At 51.9% G+C, this 18,653-nt stretch overlaps 6 protein-coding genes and 1 non-coding gene across 7 annotated transcripts; 4 read left to right on the forward strand and 3 right to left on the reverse strand.

The window, feature by feature from the left end:
• Nucleotides 1–337: 337 nt before the first annotated feature.
• LRP88_01170 (hybrid sensor histidine kinase/response regulator) lies at nucleotides 338–3,968 on the forward strand (the record flags this gene model as incomplete). The annotated part of the gene is made up of 2 exons (XM_083237865.1): nucleotides 338–3,306; nucleotides 3,359–3,968. The coding sequence occupies 2 exons, from the start codon at nucleotides 338–340 to the stop codon at nucleotides 3,966–3,968; spliced, it is 3,579 nt and encodes a 1,192-aa protein (XP_083106370.1).
• A 778-nt stretch (nucleotides 3,969–4,746) lies between these two features.
• On the forward strand, nucleotides 4,747–7,079 carry LRP88_01171 (putative serine dehydratase domain-containing protein; the record flags this gene model as incomplete). The annotated part of the gene is made up of 7 exons (XM_083237866.1): nucleotides 4,747–4,917; nucleotides 4,968–5,084; nucleotides 5,139–5,900; nucleotides 6,217–6,274; nucleotides 6,411–6,452; nucleotides 6,514–6,563; nucleotides 6,618–7,079. 7 exons carry the CDS (start codon nucleotides 4,747–4,749, stop codon nucleotides 7,077–7,079), a joined length of 1,662 nt encoding a protein of 553 aa, XP_083106371.1.
• A 492-nt stretch (nucleotides 7,080–7,571) lies between these two features.
• On the reverse strand, nucleotides 7,572–8,638 carry LRP88_01172 (coiled-coil-helix-coiled-coil-helix domain-containing protein; the record flags this gene model as incomplete). Its single annotated transcript, XM_083237867.1, has 3 exons — nucleotides 7,572–7,965; nucleotides 8,018–8,378; nucleotides 8,428–8,638. The coding sequence occupies 3 exons, from the start codon at nucleotides 8,636–8,638 to the stop codon at nucleotides 7,572–7,574; spliced, it is 966 nt and encodes a 321-aa protein (XP_083106372.1).
• Nucleotides 8,639–9,443: 805 nt separating this feature from the next.
• LRP88_01173 (thiamine diphosphokinase) lies at nucleotides 9,444–10,360 on the forward strand (the record flags this gene model as incomplete). The annotated part of the gene is made up of 3 exons (XM_083237868.1): nucleotides 9,444–9,576; nucleotides 9,645–9,715; nucleotides 9,776–10,360. The coding sequence occupies 3 exons, from the start codon at nucleotides 9,444–9,446 to the stop codon at nucleotides 10,358–10,360; spliced, it is 789 nt and encodes a 262-aa protein (XP_083106373.1).
• Nucleotides 10,361–10,570: 210 nt separating this feature from the next.
• LRP88_01174 (acyl-coenzyme A:6-aminopenicillanic acid acyl-transferase-domain-containing protein) lies at nucleotides 10,571–11,358 on the reverse strand (the record flags this gene model as incomplete). The annotated part of the gene is made up of 2 exons (XM_083237869.1): nucleotides 10,571–11,296; nucleotides 11,356–11,358. The coding sequence occupies 2 exons, from the start codon at nucleotides 11,356–11,358 to the stop codon at nucleotides 10,571–10,573; spliced, it is 729 nt and encodes a 242-aa protein (XP_083106374.1).
• A 2,812-nt stretch (nucleotides 11,359–14,170) lies between these two features.
• On the forward strand, nucleotides 14,171–14,286 carry LRP88_01175. The gene has a single exon (XR_014475138.1). It is a non-coding gene; the product is annotated as a 5S ribosomal RNA (ribosomal RNA).
• A 259-nt stretch (nucleotides 14,287–14,545) lies between these two features.
• Nucleotides 14,546–15,741, reverse strand: LRP88_01176 (zinc-binding alcohol dehydrogenase family protein; the record flags this gene model as incomplete). The annotated part of the gene is made up of 4 exons (XM_083237870.1): nucleotides 14,546–14,734; nucleotides 14,783–15,153; nucleotides 15,204–15,413; nucleotides 15,462–15,741. The coding sequence occupies 4 exons, from the start codon at nucleotides 15,739–15,741 to the stop codon at nucleotides 14,546–14,548; spliced, it is 1,050 nt and encodes a 349-aa protein (XP_083106375.1).
• Between the last annotated feature and the right edge of the window lie 2,912 nt (nucleotides 15,742–18,653).

Genomic DNA, 18,653 nt, shown 5'->3' on the forward strand with positions numbered 1-18,653 from the left:
CCACTCGCGTCTCCAAAGCAAAAGTAATCCCCGGGGTTCTCTTTTTTCGTTGGGAGAGAGAGAGGGGCAAAATTGGAAATCCGATGCTGCATGTCGTATGCTAATTCATGAAAGATCGAGAGCTTCTTTGCCCTGCTTCGAGGACTGCTGTCGTTGCCATCATCTTTACCTTACCCTCCACCCATGTCACTTACAGCTCTACGATACGAGGGTCTAAGTCGATACGATGGCTGTGATCAGGGGAGCAGGGGTCCCGAAGAGGACGCCCGTCTGTGAGGCCACTCGGGAAAGGGAGACCTTTAGGTGACACGACCTCCTCATTCACTTTCCTACCTCCATGGCTAACCAAGCTGCCAGATACGACGACGCTCTATTCTCCAGCGTCAAATTCAACGACTCTGGAGCTCCCATCCCGAGCTCTGAGCTCGTTACCTGCCCTGATGCTATCTTGACTGCCCTGGCTCGACTCGCCGCCAGCCAGACTGGCACGGCGCGGTCGCTTATCTCCCTCTTTGACCAGTCCTACCAGTATATCGTTGCAGAAGCCACTCCAACCATCTCTCTAATCCCCAGCTTATCCGAGAGTGCCCGCAATTATGAATCTCTCTGGTTATGCGGCACTGCAATCCCCCGTGTCCATGGTGTCTGCGAGCATACCCTCTGTGGCGACGAGTTCGGATACTTTGTCGAGGGGAACTCTGACGACGAGCTGCCCATCCTCGTAGTCGAGGACCTCGTCTCCGATCCACGCTTCGCATCCAAGCCCTACTGCCAACCTGGCAGCCAAGCTAGGTTCTACGCCGCCGTGCCCATCCGCACAGATAGGGGCGTCAACATCGGCGTCCTCTGTGTCATCGACACGAGTCCTGGAGCTGCATGGAACGGCCAACACTCACGGCTTCTTCAAGAATTGTCCAGGGCAGTCATGGGACACCTTGAGGCTACGAGTCTACGAAAGCCCCAGAGGCGTACCGAACGCATGAGCAGGGGCTTGCGAGATTTTGTCGAGAACAACTCGGCCTTTTCCGGGGAGCAGTCTACAAGTACTCCGGATACCATCAAGTCCCCTGGCCCCTTGGAGGAGAAACAACCTATGGACCTAGCAGGCGCCGTCGAAGCAATTACTCTACAGGATACGGCTTCATCGAGTGCTGATTTGCCAACAACTGTGACCAGTCCACAACAAACTACTCCTCAGTCAGATTCGGGGATGTCGCCAATGAAGCAAGAGACGACGCAGGACTCGAAACGCTCTCCAAACACCACAAACGAGGTCTTTTCCAAAGCTGCAGACATTGTTCAGAATGCCCTCGAAGCCGATGGATGTCTCTTCCTCAACGCTGACCTCCTCGAGTTTTCGACTTCTCCTCCGGACCTAGACGAGTATCTAGCAACTCGTCGACCTTCAACCTTTAGCTACAGCGGAAGCGAGAGCGCCCACACTGTCGTATCTTCCGAAGAGCGCCCAATGTCGCCATGCCAAATCCTCGGCACGTCGGACGTCAACACTCCAACCCCGGACGACGCTATCGAGGCCACACACGTGCCGCTACCTCAAACTCTTCTCGCGCGAATGATTCGACGGTACCCCAAGGGCCAGATCTTCAACTTTGGGGCCAACGGTGAGCTCCAGCCGGATGACCTACCCGAAGACTCCAAAGCGGACTCCCCCCTTTCTCCATACATCGGCCATGAGTCTGAGGCACCCGGGATGCCCAAGTGGCAGCCTTTTACAGCGAGACAGGGCGAGAAACCACGACTACAACCGAAAGAAGCAAGTATTCTTCTGGAAACATTCCCAAACGCCCGTAGCGTCGCCTTTGTGCCTATCTGGGACCCACGAAAGGAGCGCTGGTCCGCCGGCGGCTTCGTTCACACACTTGCGCCGAACCGTACCTTTACTCTCGACCTCGACCTTGCTTACCTTCGCGCCCTTGGAGTTCTGGCCGCATCTGAGGCCTTTAGGATTGAGACCATGGCGTCGGATAAGGCCAAGTCTGATGCCCTGGGTTCACTCTCCCACGAGTTGCGATCGCCTCTCCATGGCGCTGTCCTGAGCGTCGAGCTGTTGAACGACACCTGCCTCAGCGTTCCGCAGCAGAACATAGTACACACCATCGAGACTTGCTGCCGAACACTCTCCGACACCATCGACCACCTCCTCGAATACTCCAAAGTCAACAGCCTCGCCTCTCATGAAGTCCCGCAGGACGCCAAAGCCGAGGGGCAGGGCATTAACAGAGCTTCATCATTCATGACCGCTATGAAACCGTTCTGCAAAACAGTTCATCTGGACATTCTTGTCGAGGAGGTCATGGAGAGTGTATACGCGGGCTTCAACTTCCAGCACCTCTCCATCGCACAGTTGTCTAGACAGTCACCCAAGCGAGCCGGCCCCCACGACATTACTTCAATCCGCCGACTTGATTCCATGCAGGCCATGGAAGAACTCGGTCCTTCTGTAACAACAGGCAGTGTTCAGACAAGCTTTGGAGACGTTGCCGTATTTCTGGCTGTCGATCCATCCTGCTCTTGGGCGTTCTCTACGCATCCTGGCCCAATGCGTCGCATTGTCATGAATCTGTTTGGCAACTCGCTCAAGTATACCCACCGAGGCCTCATCAAGGTCTCTCTCCAACAAACAAACGCTTTGTGCGCTGACAACAAGGAACGCTGGGTAACCCTAACCGTCGCAGACACCGGAGTGGGGATCGGACAGGACTTTCTGCAGAACAGCATCTTCAAGCCGTTTGCGCAGGAAAACTACCTTTCATCAGGCACAGGAGTCGGTCTCAGCTTTGTGAAGCAGATGACAACACACCTTGGCGGCAACATCTCGGTGAGCAGCCGGATAGGGGTTGGAACTACAGTGACCGTCACACTACCTATGACGTTGGAAGACCCTCGCCCTGAACCCGCCACCCCGTTGGCAGAGAGCGAGGACGAATTTGAGAGTCAACTTCGCAAACTTCGTGGCCTGCGCGTCAGAATGCTCGACTTTAGCAAGCACCAAGTCCCTGAGGGAGTCTCCCCTTCAACCACGATGGAGACTCCAGATGTGCTAGTGCAAAACATCTGTCGTGACTGGATGCACATGGAGGTGAACTCTGAGCTAGAGTCGAAGCAGTTGGTGCCAGATCTTATCATTTGGTCCGAGGATAGGCTTGAGCAACCAGTCTCTCCACAAGAGCCATTGACCGATGTTCCTGGCGTTGTTCTTTGCGCCAACGCTCAGACTGCGTATCAGTACGCAACAGGTACCAAGGCCACTCCCCGTCCGGGGATATTTGAGTTTATCTCTCAACCGTAAGTTTCTTGCAACTGATCAACCTCTAAAGCGTTAGCTGACCTCGTACAGCCTTGGTCCTCGCAAGCTTGCAAGAGCCTTTTCTCTCGCCCTCCATCGATGGACAGTCGCTCAGACAAGCGCCATGCCACCTACTAGTACAACACAAACTACAACAGAACACGAAGGGAACTGGGCAGATAGCGTTCCTGCCCCTATTTTCAGCCCTGGGACACCGTTCCCTCTCAGCTCCGAGGAGACACCAAGTCCGTCCCAAGATTACTTTACCTCGCCGGAATTCCTCCTCGTGGACGACAACTTTATCAACCTGAAGATTCTAACATCCTACATGAAGAAGCTCAAACAGCCCTACCAGACCGCAACAAACGGTCAAGAAGCCCTCTCGGCCTATGAAATGGATTCCGGACGCTACGTCTGCATCCTAATGGACATTTCAATGCCCATCATGGACGGCTTCGAAGCCACAAGGAGGATCAGAGCTTTCGAACAACGGCACGGTCTGAGACCTGCCCTTATACTGGCCCTAACCGGGCTAGCTTCTGAAGAAGCACAACGAGAGGCGATGGTGAGCGGTGTGGACCTGTTCCTGACGAAGCCAGTGAGGCTTAAGGAACTTGGTCCGATATTGAGATCGAGAGGTGTGATACCGGAAGAAAAATGAGCCTGCTCCACCAACTTTACTCTGACGTTTTGGATCATGGACGCCTCGACTATAATGGTATACGACGGAACGAGACGGATGGATAGTGTCTAATAAATAAATCATATTCAACAAATGACGAAGCAGGACCCCTCGGATTGTTCTCGGTCTCGACAGAATTTAAAAAGTGAAGCAGAATTTCCTTTCTGACGGTTGAAATATCACACCCAAAATGTTATTTAAGGAAACTTTACTCACGCTCGTAAGTATATAGATATCATCGTTAAATACTCCAGCCCCATCATCACGATCCTTGAAGCTTTTCAGCATGCAGCCGCGAACCATATTCCCTCTCACTTTTCCTCATTAATCATGCTTCAGTTCATGCCAACAAGAACCCTAGAAAATTCAAAGAGTTAAAGAATATTCAATCAGCTTTCCATAAAACAACTCAATTGACTGAACCTGGTAAACACCTCAAACAGCGGCCCCATCGTTATCGAGCGTGTTTCCCGCGGCGAATCAAACACTTTACCGCGGTGAGTTAGTAATCGGCCCTACATCTAGACACCGCCAGCGCAACTACTTGACCCATGAACTCCTCACGTTGAGGAACGCGACAATTCACGCATTCAATTATTCTTCTCCTTTATTTGTAGAACATCAAGATCCGAGAGCGTTGTGCTGTCAGTTCAACAGCTGCGGCATATAGAGCGTCGACTGCCCCCTCCTTGACCCCACGTCCAGCTCAACCATCATCCTCATCCAACATACACAAAGCTCATTCAAGACTTCAATCATGGATCACTCACTTGAAAACTACAAATCCTACATCGGAAAGCCCATCTCCGAGCTCCCCACGCCATCCCTCGTCATCAATCTCCCCGTCCTCAAGCAAAATGTCGACACCCTACACCGCGACGTCGAAAAGCTCGGCATCGGTTTCAGACCTCATGTAAAAACGCTCAAGGTACGTGTTACAAGCAATTGATCACCCCAGAAAGCTTACCGGTTCTGTAGTCCCTCGAGGTGACGAGGATGATGCTCGCGGGCGGAAAATACAGGGGTATCGTCGCCTCCACCATTCCCGAGATCCAGGGTGCCCTGCCCCTGGTGAAAGAGGGCATCCTAGACGAGGTAAGGATTCCCCACAAAGTAGCAAGATGGAGGAGAAACTGAGTGAGAGCGCAGTGTCTATACGGGCTTCCCGTCTACCCCAGTGTTCTGCCAAGGCTGGTTGAACTTCGAAAATCGCTACGCATCCTCCTCATGGTGGACAATGAGCAGCAAATAGCGCTCCTCGAGCAGTCAGACTCGAGCAAGCAGCCCTGGGACATCTTTGTCAAGCTAGACGTCGGCTCGCACCGAGCGGGGGTGGAGACCAACAGCAAAGCGCTCCATAGCCTGGTAGAGCGCGCCGAAAAGTCATCGGCAGTTAGCATCTACGGATTTTACTGTCACGCCGGACACTCGTACGCGGGCAGGTCGCGAAACGAAGCCGAGGAAACCCTCAACGTTGAAGTTTCCAGCGTGCTCTCAGCAGCCAAGCTCCTCCCCTCAGACCGCAACATGGTCATCTCGGTGGGCAGTACACCAACAGCACACGTAGTGGAGAGCCTCAAGGCTTCAATGCCAGCCAACATCAAGCTCGAGCTCCACGCGGGTAACTTTCCCAGCAACGACCTTCAGCAAGTATCCACGGGGCTGGTGACCGAAGCCCAGCAAGCCGTCTCGGTGGCGGCCGAGGTGTGCAGCGTGTACCCGGAGAGGAACGAGGCGCTTGTTAACGCAGGCGTGATTGCGCTGTCGCGCGAGGCGAGCGCCTTCACCGGATTCGGCCGCGTGGTGGGCAAGCAGGCGTGGGGCGTGGTGCGACTCTCGCAGGAGCACGGCATCTTGGGCACCAGCGAGGAGGGACGAAAGGTCGAGGACAACTTCGAGGTTGGGCAGCGGGTCGAATTGTGGTGCAATCACGCATGCATCACTGCGGCGGCGTTTTACGTGTATTATGTCGCTGATGGAGAAGGGATCGTGAGAGAGGCATGGATTCCTTGGAAGGGATGGTAGAGGTAGAGAGACACAGCCAATATGAGTCAGCACTCAATTGCTCAAAACCCGAGGTTAACAAACGCAGAATTGGATCAAACCTCATCATGACCACTGATTATCCAATTGCGCCTTTTAATTCGTCCCTTTTTCCTGTTCCTGGACTCCAATTGTGACTAAAAATCCTGCTTTGTCCATCTCTTTCCTCTCCATCCCGGCTCAGAGTGGGTCTCGAGCCGCATACGTCATCGCCTGCCGCGGTAGCTTCAAAAGTGCGGGCGGTTCGTGATCAGCGTCACATGCGGCGCCATCTTCTGCTCTCCTCCATCCATCTTTCTCCTCTCACCACTTCTCGGCTTCTCTTCTGTCGGTCAAACTGCTTCATTCCATAATCTTGCGAGACAATACCACTCTCAGTAATCACCCTCAACACCTGTCCTCACATCACACAAGTCATCAGTAAGTTCCGACGTCATAGTTACATCCTCTCGGCCGAGAACAGTCACTGACTCCCCTCCAGTGTCTTACGCCGACGTTGCTGCCAGCGGACCCAAGCAGTCCCCCCAGGACGTGAGTTTTGCTTCAAAACCCTCAAAGTCATGATCTCCAGCTAACCCCTCCAAGGCTGCTGCTCCTCAGCCTCCTGAGATCATCTCCACTGAATCCGCCTCCACCGCTTCCCTCATCGACGTTGACCTGCCGTCTGTGCACACCGTCAACTCCGAGTTCCTCGACCAGCCCGTCAAGACCGAGACCCAAGCGGCTCGCATCGAGAGAGAAGAGGAGGCCCGCGAGGAGAAGCGCAAGCGTGATGCCGCTGCCGCCAAGGCCCGCCAAACCGACAACTGGCTGATCCGGCAATTCTCTCGTCTTTCCGACGGCAGCGCTACTGGTATTGTCATTGCCAACTTTGCTACCGTTGTCGGCCTGAGTGCGTACCTAGGCTACAAGGGCTGGGGTCTGTACGAGAAGGGCAAGCTCGACTGGAAGGCCGTTGGCATCGGTGCTGGTATCCTGGCCAGCGTGAGCGCGGCCGAGGGTGTCCTTGGACGGTATCTGTACAAGGGCAAGAAGGGCGGTTCCTAGAGGGGGCCCAATGAAAACGACATAATGAAGCGAAGCGAGGAGTATATGAACCTCCTAGGTAGCCAGGGGACAAGGCTACTGTGCCTGGTGGCGCGCATCTATTGCCCTGCCACGAGCTGGTGCGAGGATGCGTGACATGTCCCAGTTTCTTGTTGCATTGTTTGGCACTGTTTGATAGTCTCTTGATACCGGCTTATTACCCATCTCAATCAATACACGCACAGGCACAATAATTGTAACATAACTACCACACGAGTGAAAACGAACCAAGATGAAGTCCGACTTGTACCCGAACATTGTCACTTCGCCAATAGAGAATGTGAGATGTGATCACGTCTATTACATATTCATGGCGTTTCTGTTCCGTCCTCTTCATGATACAGCGTTGGTACAGAGATGGGCGTCTATCCGCCCATGCCAAGATCCCAGATATCTTACAAAACGTACATCGCCAACACATCGCTCCATAATCTTTTTTACACCCTTTTTTTCTTACTTCTTCTGCTCGGCCTTCTTTCGTGCAGCCTCCTGCTCGAGAATCTGAATCTCTGCATTCGCAGCAGTTGCGTCGTGGGATTGCAGAGGCTCCGACTCCAAGGTCTTCCTGGGCACCTCAACCCTGGGCTCTTCTTGCTTCTCCTCTACCTCGGGCTTCTTTTCTACGGGGGCAGCCTCGGGCTGGGCCTTTGGTGACTCCTTCTGAGCCTCTTGGGGAGGAGGGGTTTGTGTGGATTGGGCGATGGGGGCGATGGGCTCGGCGGAAGTCTTTTGGGCATCGGGGGCGGGCTGCTCGTCGCCAAAGTCGGGGGTAGGGGCACCGTCCTCGTCGTCGGCTAGCTCAGCGCCGTAAATCTCGGGGTACTTCTTGAAGCACTCTTGCATGCCCCTACCAAACCATTAGCATACCTCCATACATATCCCATAAGCACTTGACATACTGGAACTTGTCGATGCAGTCCATTCCCTTGGGCTCCTCAGTTGAGAACACGAAGCAGCTAAAGGCAGTCTTGAACTCCTCGCCGCAAGGGCCGTGAGCCATTCCACCCAGGCAAGGGCAGTCCCAGTTAATCTCTCCAGTCTCGGGGTTAAAGGCGCCCTGCTGGCCGGCCTCCTCCTCCAGCGCAGCGGGTGATCCATCAGCGGCTACCGTGCTCTGGGCACCAGTCTCGGGCTCGAGCGATTCGGCGGGCTTCTTTTCGGGGCTCTGCTTCTTAATCTGTTTCCGCTTCTCCTCGAGAACGGAGTCGACTGTGGGAAGATCATCGTCGGAAAAGGCAGCGGGTGCGGCAATCTTTTGTGCTGGCGCAAGGTCAGTCGCATGCCCTTGTACCAAACCATTGATACTCACAAGCAGCCTCCTCAGCAAAGACCGGGCTGGTGTTGTAGTAATACACAGCCGCAGCGGCCAGACCTAATCGCGCAACGGAGCTCTTCCATGTCCGGGACTTGTCGGCAGGAGCAGCAGTCGAAGCGAATCGTCTCGGAGCGGCGCGGAGGGTGCTGGAGCGCAGACTAGCAATTACAGGCCTCGAGGCCGATCGCAAGGTTGTTCGATACATGGCGATAATATGTCTACAGGATGTGAAGGAGAAACGAAAAGGAAAGGCGCAAGCTCGAAATCAAGACACGGAGGACGAATTGGTCAGCAAAACCCGGAGCCCGGTGGAGCAATTCGAATTGATGGATGATGCTTGGAAATGTTCGCCGAGATTCCGGCTGAGGGAAAAAAAAATGTTGCCGTGATTTAACCGCCGAGATTCTCCGATAAGATGTGATAACGGCTGTTGACGGTGATCATGAGGTTGCTTGTTGGATGAATTGCACCATATTTTAGAGATATATATCTGTCAATTATTTACATTTGATAATAATCACTTCTTAGCAGCTCTGTTACTTTCAGCACCAACCATTACACTCTCTCTCCTCGCATCACCCTAGCTCTGCCTTTCACCCGTCTGGATCTTATCAGCCATCAATGCTCCCCCACACCTGAGCTTGGATGGCGTCCACTCATTTCTGATCATTGCCTCATCCAACGCCTCGAGACAAAATAAAGGGAGCTTTTGGGGTAGCCCGTGGCTTGATTTTTCTGGCTGGAACCGGGTCGTTGTGCCATCAAAGCTTAATTGGCACAAAAGTCAGTCAGCTGCTCTCTACCCGTTGAGAACCCAAAGAGAGCTTGTCGCACAGGAAACGAGGGGAAGGGCCTTTGTTTGTCTCGCATTCACCCATTCTCCCTCTTTCTCTCCTCTCGCCTTCACCAGCAGAGACCAAAAAGCAAATACAGTCACGTTTTATTGTCGGCGAGTCGCTCATCAAGGGGGATCATCAGACCACCTCGCCCTCCACCTCACACCTCACACCATGGCATCTCAGACGTTCGAATGGCGGCCCGCGAAGCTGCTGCAGGAATACAACAGTCCTCAAGACTTTGCTCTACTCATCTTGAACCAGCCTTTGAAGAATGGAGTTAACCTGCGCAAGCTCTGGAAGAACTGTACGTAGCTTTATTGATCGCTCATGTTGCGCTACATGGCTCCCATGTGCGATGCTAAGTGAATACAGCTTCGGTGAGAGTGGCAGCCGATGGCGGAGCCAACCGACTCCACAAGCTCTCATCCTTCCACGGCAAATACGTACGTATATCATGAGATGGATGGCCCTTTGGACCCGAGTATGGTATTAACTCCTCATAGTCCAACCTGCAGCTCATCATCGGCGACCTCGACTCTCTCAGCCCAGCAGTTCGCGATTTCTACTCTTCCCAACCGTCGCCTGCAACTGTTATCCACGACGCCGACCAAGAGTCAACCGACTTTGCCAAGGCCATCAACTGGATTCGAAAAGAGTACCCCAGCGGAATCGATATCGTCGCTCTCGGGGGCATTGGCGGTCGCGTTGACCAGGGCCTCTCGCAGCTTCACCACCTCTACCTCTTCCAGACAGACCCTAACTACGCCTCTGGCAAAATCTACCTCCTCTCGGGTTTCAGCCTCACCTTCCTGCTCAAGCCCGGCACGCACAACATCCAGGTCCGCGAGGACGGCGAGGAGGACTCGTTTGGCAAGCACGTTGGCATCATCCCCCTCAAGGAGCCCGCCAACATCACGACGCATGGCTTCGAGTGGGACGTGACCGACTGGCACACTGAGATTGGCGGACGCCTCAGCACGAGCAACCACATCCTGCCCGATGTGCAGGTCGTGCAGGTCACGACGGACAGGGACGTACTCTTCACGGTGGCGCTCAAAAAGGGCGAGGGTGAAGACCACCACGAGTAGTAATGAATGCAATGCATAAACTGAAAGCTCAAATATTCTTGGCCTGGACTCAGTACTTGATACGCTTCGAGGTGTGGTATGACATGACCAAAACAAACTCGCCCAAAAAAGAAGTCAACTCCTGAGCGCCAACGCTGATGCCTTGATGCTGTACAATGCCCATAGACATATATATACTCTCTCAACCCATCCAAGCACCACCTTCCGTCATCATCGCAAGAAATGAAGCACCAGCCAGCAGAACAGGAAGAAGATGACGACACCAGCAAAGAAGATCCATTTATCCTCACGCGCGCGCCGCTCGACCATACGGATGGTATCTCCACTGACACCCAGAGTGTTGGCCACGTTATAAAGTCTCTTCTGTGTGTTCTTCATCATCTCGCGCTGCTGGCCAAGGTCACCAAGAACTGCCTGCCCACGGGCTATGTAGTCATCCAGCGCCTGATTCGTGTTTGCAAAGAAGTTTTGCTCTCGGAACGCATGCGCCTCACGCATCTCGTCGGGGGAACCAGTCGTCAAGGGACCGCTGGGATGGGACGAGTGTCGAGGTTGAAAAGTAGATTGCGTTGTGGTAGTAGCATTCGCATAAGGGTTCTCGGGTGTCGCATTGTACGGTCTTCTCCCGAGTAGTTCTGTGCGATTGGCCTGATGCTGTGCGTCTTCGCGGACCTTCTTAAGCGAATCGACTTGCGATCGAAAGTCGGACAGGTCCTCGCGGAACCTCTTTACTCGCTCGAATGCCTCATCCTGCTTCTTCGGTACAATCTCCTGGCGTGCGAGGCTTTGGTACTCGTCGAGGGTCTTGGTGAAGGAGGCGATCGAGGCAGACACGTTGCCGATCTCAGCTGGAGATGCTTGGGGTTTGGTGTTGAGGTTGGAGAGCTCCGCGCGGAGAGACTTGCTCTGCCGCAAGGCAGAATTATACGAGATATTCTAGAAACGCATATTAGCAAGGCAATATCCTCAAGAGAGCCGAGCGCTCTTTTTCTTACCATGATGAAATTTGTGTGGACATGGACAGCTTGCAAGTACACGATAGCTGACGACAGGGGCCTTCATCATGATTTCCACGTCTTCACATGATAAGGCCAGATCTCGCGGAAGCGGAACAACGCACTTTCCGCCTGAGCTGGCGAGTCGCTTACCCTACACACTTGGACTTTTCATGATTGAGGCCGTTTTTGCAGCATTTCTCTTGCTGCTACTTCGCTCTTTAATAAATTTCAATCTCTCGTCTTGGTACTGTTCTGGGAAGGCTCAGTCGAGGGGGTAGATTAAGTTTCAGCAGGCGTGTGAGAAACTGGAATCCTATCCCGAGCTACCTTGCGATAGCTCAGTCAAATCCACCCCTGTGAAAACGAATCAAAGAGCGATACTTGTGTGTAGACTGCCGGCTATTTTTTTTTATGAGAATGGGAGCAGCTTTACTGCATAAAGGTTCAATTACTCTGATGCTTCCAACCTTGGCAGACAATTTGCCCAAGACCCAACCTAGTTATAGTATTGACTCAGTCGAAGCTCCACCAATTGCACCATATGAAGCGCAGACATGATGCTAGGACAGTCTTCGCTCCATGGTTCTAGAAGCTTTATCGTCTGATGAAGGAGGTTATAAATATCACTGCCGATGAACTCGAGTAACACATCTGAACATGTCGCAATAGAGAGTGTGAGGCTGTTTGTTAGACAACTGCATTCTCAAATTAATAACCTGCGTATAAATCTGTACCAATGAGCTTTGGCTTTGGGGAACTCACCACTGAGCGACGCTGTAGGTGTACGGTGTTCGATGGGAGAGTATATACTCTGCAGTCATGATGAACAGGCGACTGGCATTCAAGCAGACTTGACACATCTCCAACACTGAAGGAGGAACTTGATCAGCAACCTTGTCATCAATGGATGTGACGTGGATCACAAATGCTCGAAAGATGACTTGTTTAGCAGACCAGTAACGCAGCCTCAAAAGAGATGCAAGTTTGTCACCGCTTGGAGTACCCTCCAGATTCGGCTTAATGACCTCGGGGAGTGAGTTGTACCAAGTCTCAAGTTGGTGGTCAAGTTCACCGCAGACTCTAACCAGTGATGCGTCTGGGTGCAGTATGGATGATTGACTTTGGTCAGAGGCACTCGGGTTACCTCCCGTGTAAATAGTCAGGTTATCCGTGAAGAAGAGGCTGTGGTGAATGCGATTCAGCAATAATCTTGCGGATATCTCGGCGAGGACGTAGAGATGGCTGGGGCAGGCAGGACCTCCGTAATCTGGGAACGGAAGTTTGTCCACTAGAAGCTCGATTCCACTTCTTGGTTGGTTAAACTCGGCTAAAATGTCACTATATAGCTAGTTAAACATTGAGGTCTCATGATATCTCCGGTCTTGTTCTGCATACCTTTCCAAAATGAAGCATACCCAGCTCAGTCGTGTGAGGGTTTGAACTTGTGTATCTTTCGACGAGAAGTCTTGGCATCTAGGGCCCAGGGTTAGTGATAAATCCATAAAGAAGTCGGCCTAGGTGGCTTAACTGATTCAAAACTTGCTGGATACTCGTTGAAGCCATGTGAACGAGTCGCCAAGCCATCAGGGGGTCAACCGTATAGGTGAAATAAAGGGCACACAGGAGCAATGCCTGGGACATGACGACATCTCCACCAAACGATACCATCCAAGAGGCAAACAATATGCGCAATGCTCTTTGCATGAGGGTGTTGCCAATGGTACTGTCTGGGTTGCTGGATCCCGGTGAGGTTGATCTGGAAACATCCATTGGAGAGCTATCGCCTTGGCGAGGTGGCGTCCCAACCGGAGCTGAAACTGTTGAGCCCAAAGCCAATACAGCCATGACAAGAGCAGATTTGGAGTCAGAGCCGAAGCCCTGGCTCCTTACCTCTTCGCACTGCGTTCTGAGTTCATGGTCGTTGAGAAAAGGGTGAAATGGTTGAACTATATCGAAAAAGACGTCGACATAAGAGTCCCAAGAGGATCTGTCGATATTGGGATGCTCATTAAAGGCATTTGTGGAATCTTCGAGCAGGAAATGTGCAGTAGTGGTACGTGGGCGAGCATTTTCAAGCCCAAAAAAGTAGTCTTCTGGATAGTCACCAGTCAAACGTGCTATCTGGGGCAAGAGAAGAAGGTGGCTTGCACTCGTCCGATGCTTTGGCGGTATTGTGATTGGGGGGAGGTTTTCATCTTGGTTGCTTAGAAATCTCGTCTCTGATGGCTTGCCCGTCAAGAAAGGGGCAATGTGAGATATGGCATCGCCGGAGGTGAGAGGAGACTCATTGTTCGACGTTGTGCTTGCTGGCTCAGTTCTGGGCAACGAAACGGAGGTAGGTGATGTTTCAGGTCTCCTTTCCAAAGCGGATATCGATGCCGAGTGTTGATTAAGAAGGGCTTCGATGGTACTGAGACGCTGTAGGAGAGCTGACTGGGTCACAGGACCTTCTTCACTGTCAAAAGCTCAGTCATTTGATGTTCAAAGAAGCGGTGCTAAACTTGCATCCTTACTCTTGTGTCTCGGTCTCGGTATAAACACATTGTTGCCCCTTTTCACGGCACGTCTTGCATTGTGGTTGCCGGCCGTCACATCGCCTCTTTCTTTGATACAAACACGGCCGTATGTTAGATATTGCCTCTCATACTAAAGAACCATCCATGAACTCACCGTTGACGACAAAATGTGCATGCTATTGCAGTCCGCCTAGTTGAAGGGGCCATGATAAAGGAGCAGCACGCGATCACACCTAGGTGGATGTGGCTAGTTGCAGCAGCACAGCTATGATGCGGGTTGGTCTTATCCCAGGTACATACGACCACAGCCTTTAGAGAACTCGGGATCCCGTCCGCTCTCCCATAGATAAACTGAAGAGCGCCCGAGTAGTAGTCAGGTCGGTGACGACTGGCGAATGCCGGGTGTTGTATGTTTCTTTTTGCGTCTATTTTTTGGCCCAGATCCCCTCAAGTGGGCATTGTTCATTACTCAGCAGCCAAATTCGGCATTGGTTAGTAGGTGGTTGTTCCTCCTCAGCTGATTTCGGATTGCTACCACCCCTCGATCTTTCGGATCTGGAAATCAAGCCTATATCAAGCAGTACTATTCGTATTTTGATAGTAAGTAAAACTAGTTCTAAGTAAAGGTAAAAAAGTACAGGCGCCTTGCTAGTTCATAGCACTCTCCAAAATCACCCCTCAAGATTATACACGACCTTGTACCCAGAAATTTTACCATCCCTGTAGGCTTGGAATCCTTCTGGGATGCCATTAAATCCATTGATAACCCATGGAGTATTCGGTCGGATTTTATTCTCAGAAAGGAGGCCAGGAAGCTCCTCATAAAATTCGGAAGCAAGCTGGTGATCCTCCTCAGACGCCTAACGGGATGTTAGAGCAAGGTCCAGAAGTCATTCGAGAAAACTGACCGGGAAAAGATTTGCACCCATCTGGTGATTCTTGAGGAACGAGGTAAACACAAGAACCGACGTCACCTTTGTCCGCGCTGTGACCTTTTCAGTGAACTCCTTGCCCGGACGGACGGTGCACAAAACACCCCCTGAATCACCCATGGCTCGAGATGCCCTTACGGACGAGCTTTGAGTTCCGATAGTGTCAAAGATGTACTTGATGTCAGGGAGAGCCTTTCGGATCTTCTGAATAACGTCAGGATCTTTGTAATCGAAGATATACTTGGCTCCATGAGAGTGAAGAAGCGGGAAATGTCGTGGACTGCACACTGTCGCAACTTGAAAACCAAATAAGGCTGCGATCTGAACAGCATAGAGTCCAACACTAGCTGATACCTGAATGTCAACGTAAGTCTGTAAGTCATGGGAATTTACGTACTGCTTCCTGCCCAAATCAGCAATTGCACATCTGATCCTGCAGTTCGATCAATGGCAAGACTCTGGGATCGAAACAAGGCCAGCCAGGCCGTCGTAGCAGCTAAGGGCACAGTGGCGGCCTGCTCGAGAGGGATATTATCGGGGAATCTGAAACAGATCTTCTCGTCGGCGAGTGTGTATTCACTGTAGGCTCCTTGGCCCTCGATCTCACCTAACGATGTCAGTTTAGTAGCAACTGTATCAAATAGCCAATACTTACCTCCCCAGATAAGGCCGGCGATGGTGTCTCCAACCTTCAAGCGTGTGACATTACTTCCAAGTGCTTCGACCTTTCCGGTAAAGTCACAGCCCAACACGGCTCCGTTGCCGAAAATCTTGTTATCGAAACATAGCACATCGGTTGGATTTTGCGCTGCGGTAAAGACCTTGACAAGTGCTTGGTTTGGACCGGGTTGAGGCATGGGAAGCTGCTCCTGAACCAGAGAGAGCTTCCCTGCGTGATCTCTGACTACCAAGGCATTGCGAGTCTGTGTAGACATGCTGAAAAAGCGAAGAGCTCGGGTTGGTCTCATAGTTGAGAGAGAAGGAGTTGTGTGAGCTGAAGGTCGACTTGTGGACCATAGCTGCAGTTAAATAAACATGAAGGAGGTCTCATGATTTGTAATGTTGGCAGGGCTTTGGGAGTCAGGAGTGCTTGAGAAGAGAAGAGTAGTGGGGTTCCAACTAGGTTGATGCCATCGTGGATAACCTCATGCATGAGCTCGGCGGGCGGACGGGCGGGCCGCCCGCCTCGTTCCACCTAGGCGATCCACTTCGGATGCGATGAGTTCAGATAGGAAATCTGGCACTGCTATTCTGGGCTGTGCATTTGGTACGGACTCGTTAGTTGCTATCTATAATGCCGCGTGGCTATGACTAAGGTACCGTGCCGCTGTTATGGTCCCTCCGTTGTGGATGAGCGGTTTCATGACTAGGTACTGAACTTGGCCTGAACTCCTCCAGGGGGGCGCCTACGACACTTTTTCCTACGGTCGTTTCAATAATGGAACACTATCGGTATAGGCCGGAGGCTCTATTTAGGCTTTGTCTCCGGTTATTGGCCCACCAACACATACTCCCACCATCACTGCCAATGATCATTTCGGTCCCTCCTTCAGTCTCAACTCTGGCCCCTCAACCGCCCCCTCCAGTTGAATCATGTTACCCCCAATACTATGACCAGCTTTACGATTAGCCCTCAAATAGTCCCTCGAATTGGCATCAAACCCGTGAAGAAGCATCTCGAGGGGCTCAGACTTGAACGTCTCCAGCTCAATCCCTCGCGACTCCATCACAACCCAACCGGAAAACAAAATCGCCGCTAACAACAGTACTACAGGGCCGAAAATCAACGGCCAACGCACCCTGATGTAGATTACCCATTGTTCCGTATAGCCCTGGACAGGGGATCCGTTGGTGTCGCACATTTGGTACGACATGAGGCGGGCGACATTATTGAATGTAGCGGTGATGTTTGTCGAGTTTGACAATGCTCTATTGATCGAATTTATAGCTTGGGGGTCCAGACCTCTCATCATGGTCGTTATGAACCTCTGAGTGACGTTGAATATTCGTTGGATACGAGGTGGTAACAAATTCTCCTGATCCAGAAGCCTCAGCTGGGGGTCGTTTCTGGGTATTACCAAACAGTGGGACTCGTTCACCAGCGCGAGGGAGGTTTCGATGGTGCTTTCTATAGCTTCACGGGCTGAGAGATCGATTTGCTCGGGCTGCCATGAGCTAGACACGCGCTCAAAGGGGAAAGGAATCAGCCCTTCGTCTATCTCCCCGCTCGTCATGGTCGGCTGGCACACTTGAATGCAATACCGTAGAGCGCATTCCGTGGCGTATACTTTGATGCCGTTCCATTTGATTTTTTTAGACCAGTATTCTTCTTGAACATGCAGGACTGCAAACGAGGCCAGGAGAGTGTCCCAGTTCCTGAACGAGTACGTGTCGTTGGGTCGGAACACTACTCGAAGATCTGTCTTCGAACCTACTGCCATACATCCGTATGACTCGTTTATATACCCAGTCGCCCTAATAAGGGTTGGGGGGTCCTTGTCTTGACCATAGCTGGATCGTAGGCTGTACCTGGTCATTTTAGGGAAAGGTGCGAATGGTTGGCAATCAGTCTCCCCCAAGAAATCTTTTTGCACCTTCGAAGAAATGTCGCCACAAGAGCTGCATATTCCAAGTGTCGAAAACGCCGGCCAGGTGCAATTTCCGGCCCTGCAAGATAGTCCTGGGGGCTGCACCGGCCTCAGAATAGATGCGTTAACGAAGCCCATTTGAGTTGCCAGTGATAAGCCAATATCCGGATGTATTCCCTGATAGCATCGTAAACGAGCACTCTGGCCATGATATTGGAGGGTGTATGGTAGTTCAGCATACCATTCACCAACGTCAAGCCCATGGCTACGCATCATGGATGCGCCACTCTCAGTCGTCGAGGACATCTTGCCCACATATTGAACCAGTCCCTGGAGGAATGGGTCAATGGCGAGCAACGCGATTGTGATGCCAACTCCAAAGCATACCCAATGCCTAATTTGAGTTAGTTTGTGACAAATAAGAGTCTGGTTTTCAACGTATACAGACCTGAATTTCAACTTCCACACGAGAGTGAGGCTTCCCAATGGACCACGGCCAGCTTCTTCGATGGCCACGAATGCTGACAGTGGACCCTGTCTCTTGAAAAACCAGGCCCATTTTCCCTGACCAAGACAGGTGCCATCTACAAAAGCGAGAGGTGTCTTAATGATGACTGACAGAAGGGACACCACCGTGTTGAGGGACAGCGGTAGAGTCCAGGTCGAGAGTGGCTGGCCGTCCTGGCGAGCAAGGAGGATGATGAGGGCACTGAGAGAGACTGTGCTGGAAATCAGGGCAAATAACTCTAGATTCCAGTCCGATATCAGATTTCGTAGGCCTGTGACATGTCGCACAGGATTCTCGGGCAAATTTTCAATGTCTTGCTCCTCGGCTGAGTATGGGCGCGCTGGGCTTGATAAAGAAGTCTCGCTCTAGCTATTTCCCAGAGATTGTAAAGTGAACTCCTGAGATTGATTAAGAAATGCTCTGAAAAGATCTTGGTCATCGTCGGGTACAGATGAAACTGGTCGAGCCATCAAACTATCAGCGCTGGCTGATTCGGGCATGGTGGGCAGCTTAGGTTGGAAGAATGTGTCAAGAATGTTAAGAGAGGACTCGTGACACTTATAAGCGGCCTCATTAACTCATTTTTTCTCACTTATACGAGTGTGACGGTACACAAAACGCTCCGCCTTGCCTCGGTGCATCCATTTGTTGAGGTGAGCGGCTCAGGTGTAAACGTATTGAGTATTACGTTACACCAGTCTAGATATGAGCTTGGCACGGCAGCTGTATCTCAGTAGGTTTACTAGGCTTG

This window comes from Fusarium phalaenopsidis (assembly GCF_050370095.1).
Source record: "Fusarium phalaenopsidis strain FUZ10S chromosome Unknown contig_32278, whole genome shotgun sequence".
Lineage (NCBI taxonomy): Eukaryota > Fungi > Ascomycota > Sordariomycetes > Hypocreales > Nectriaceae > Fusarium > Fusarium phalaenopsidis.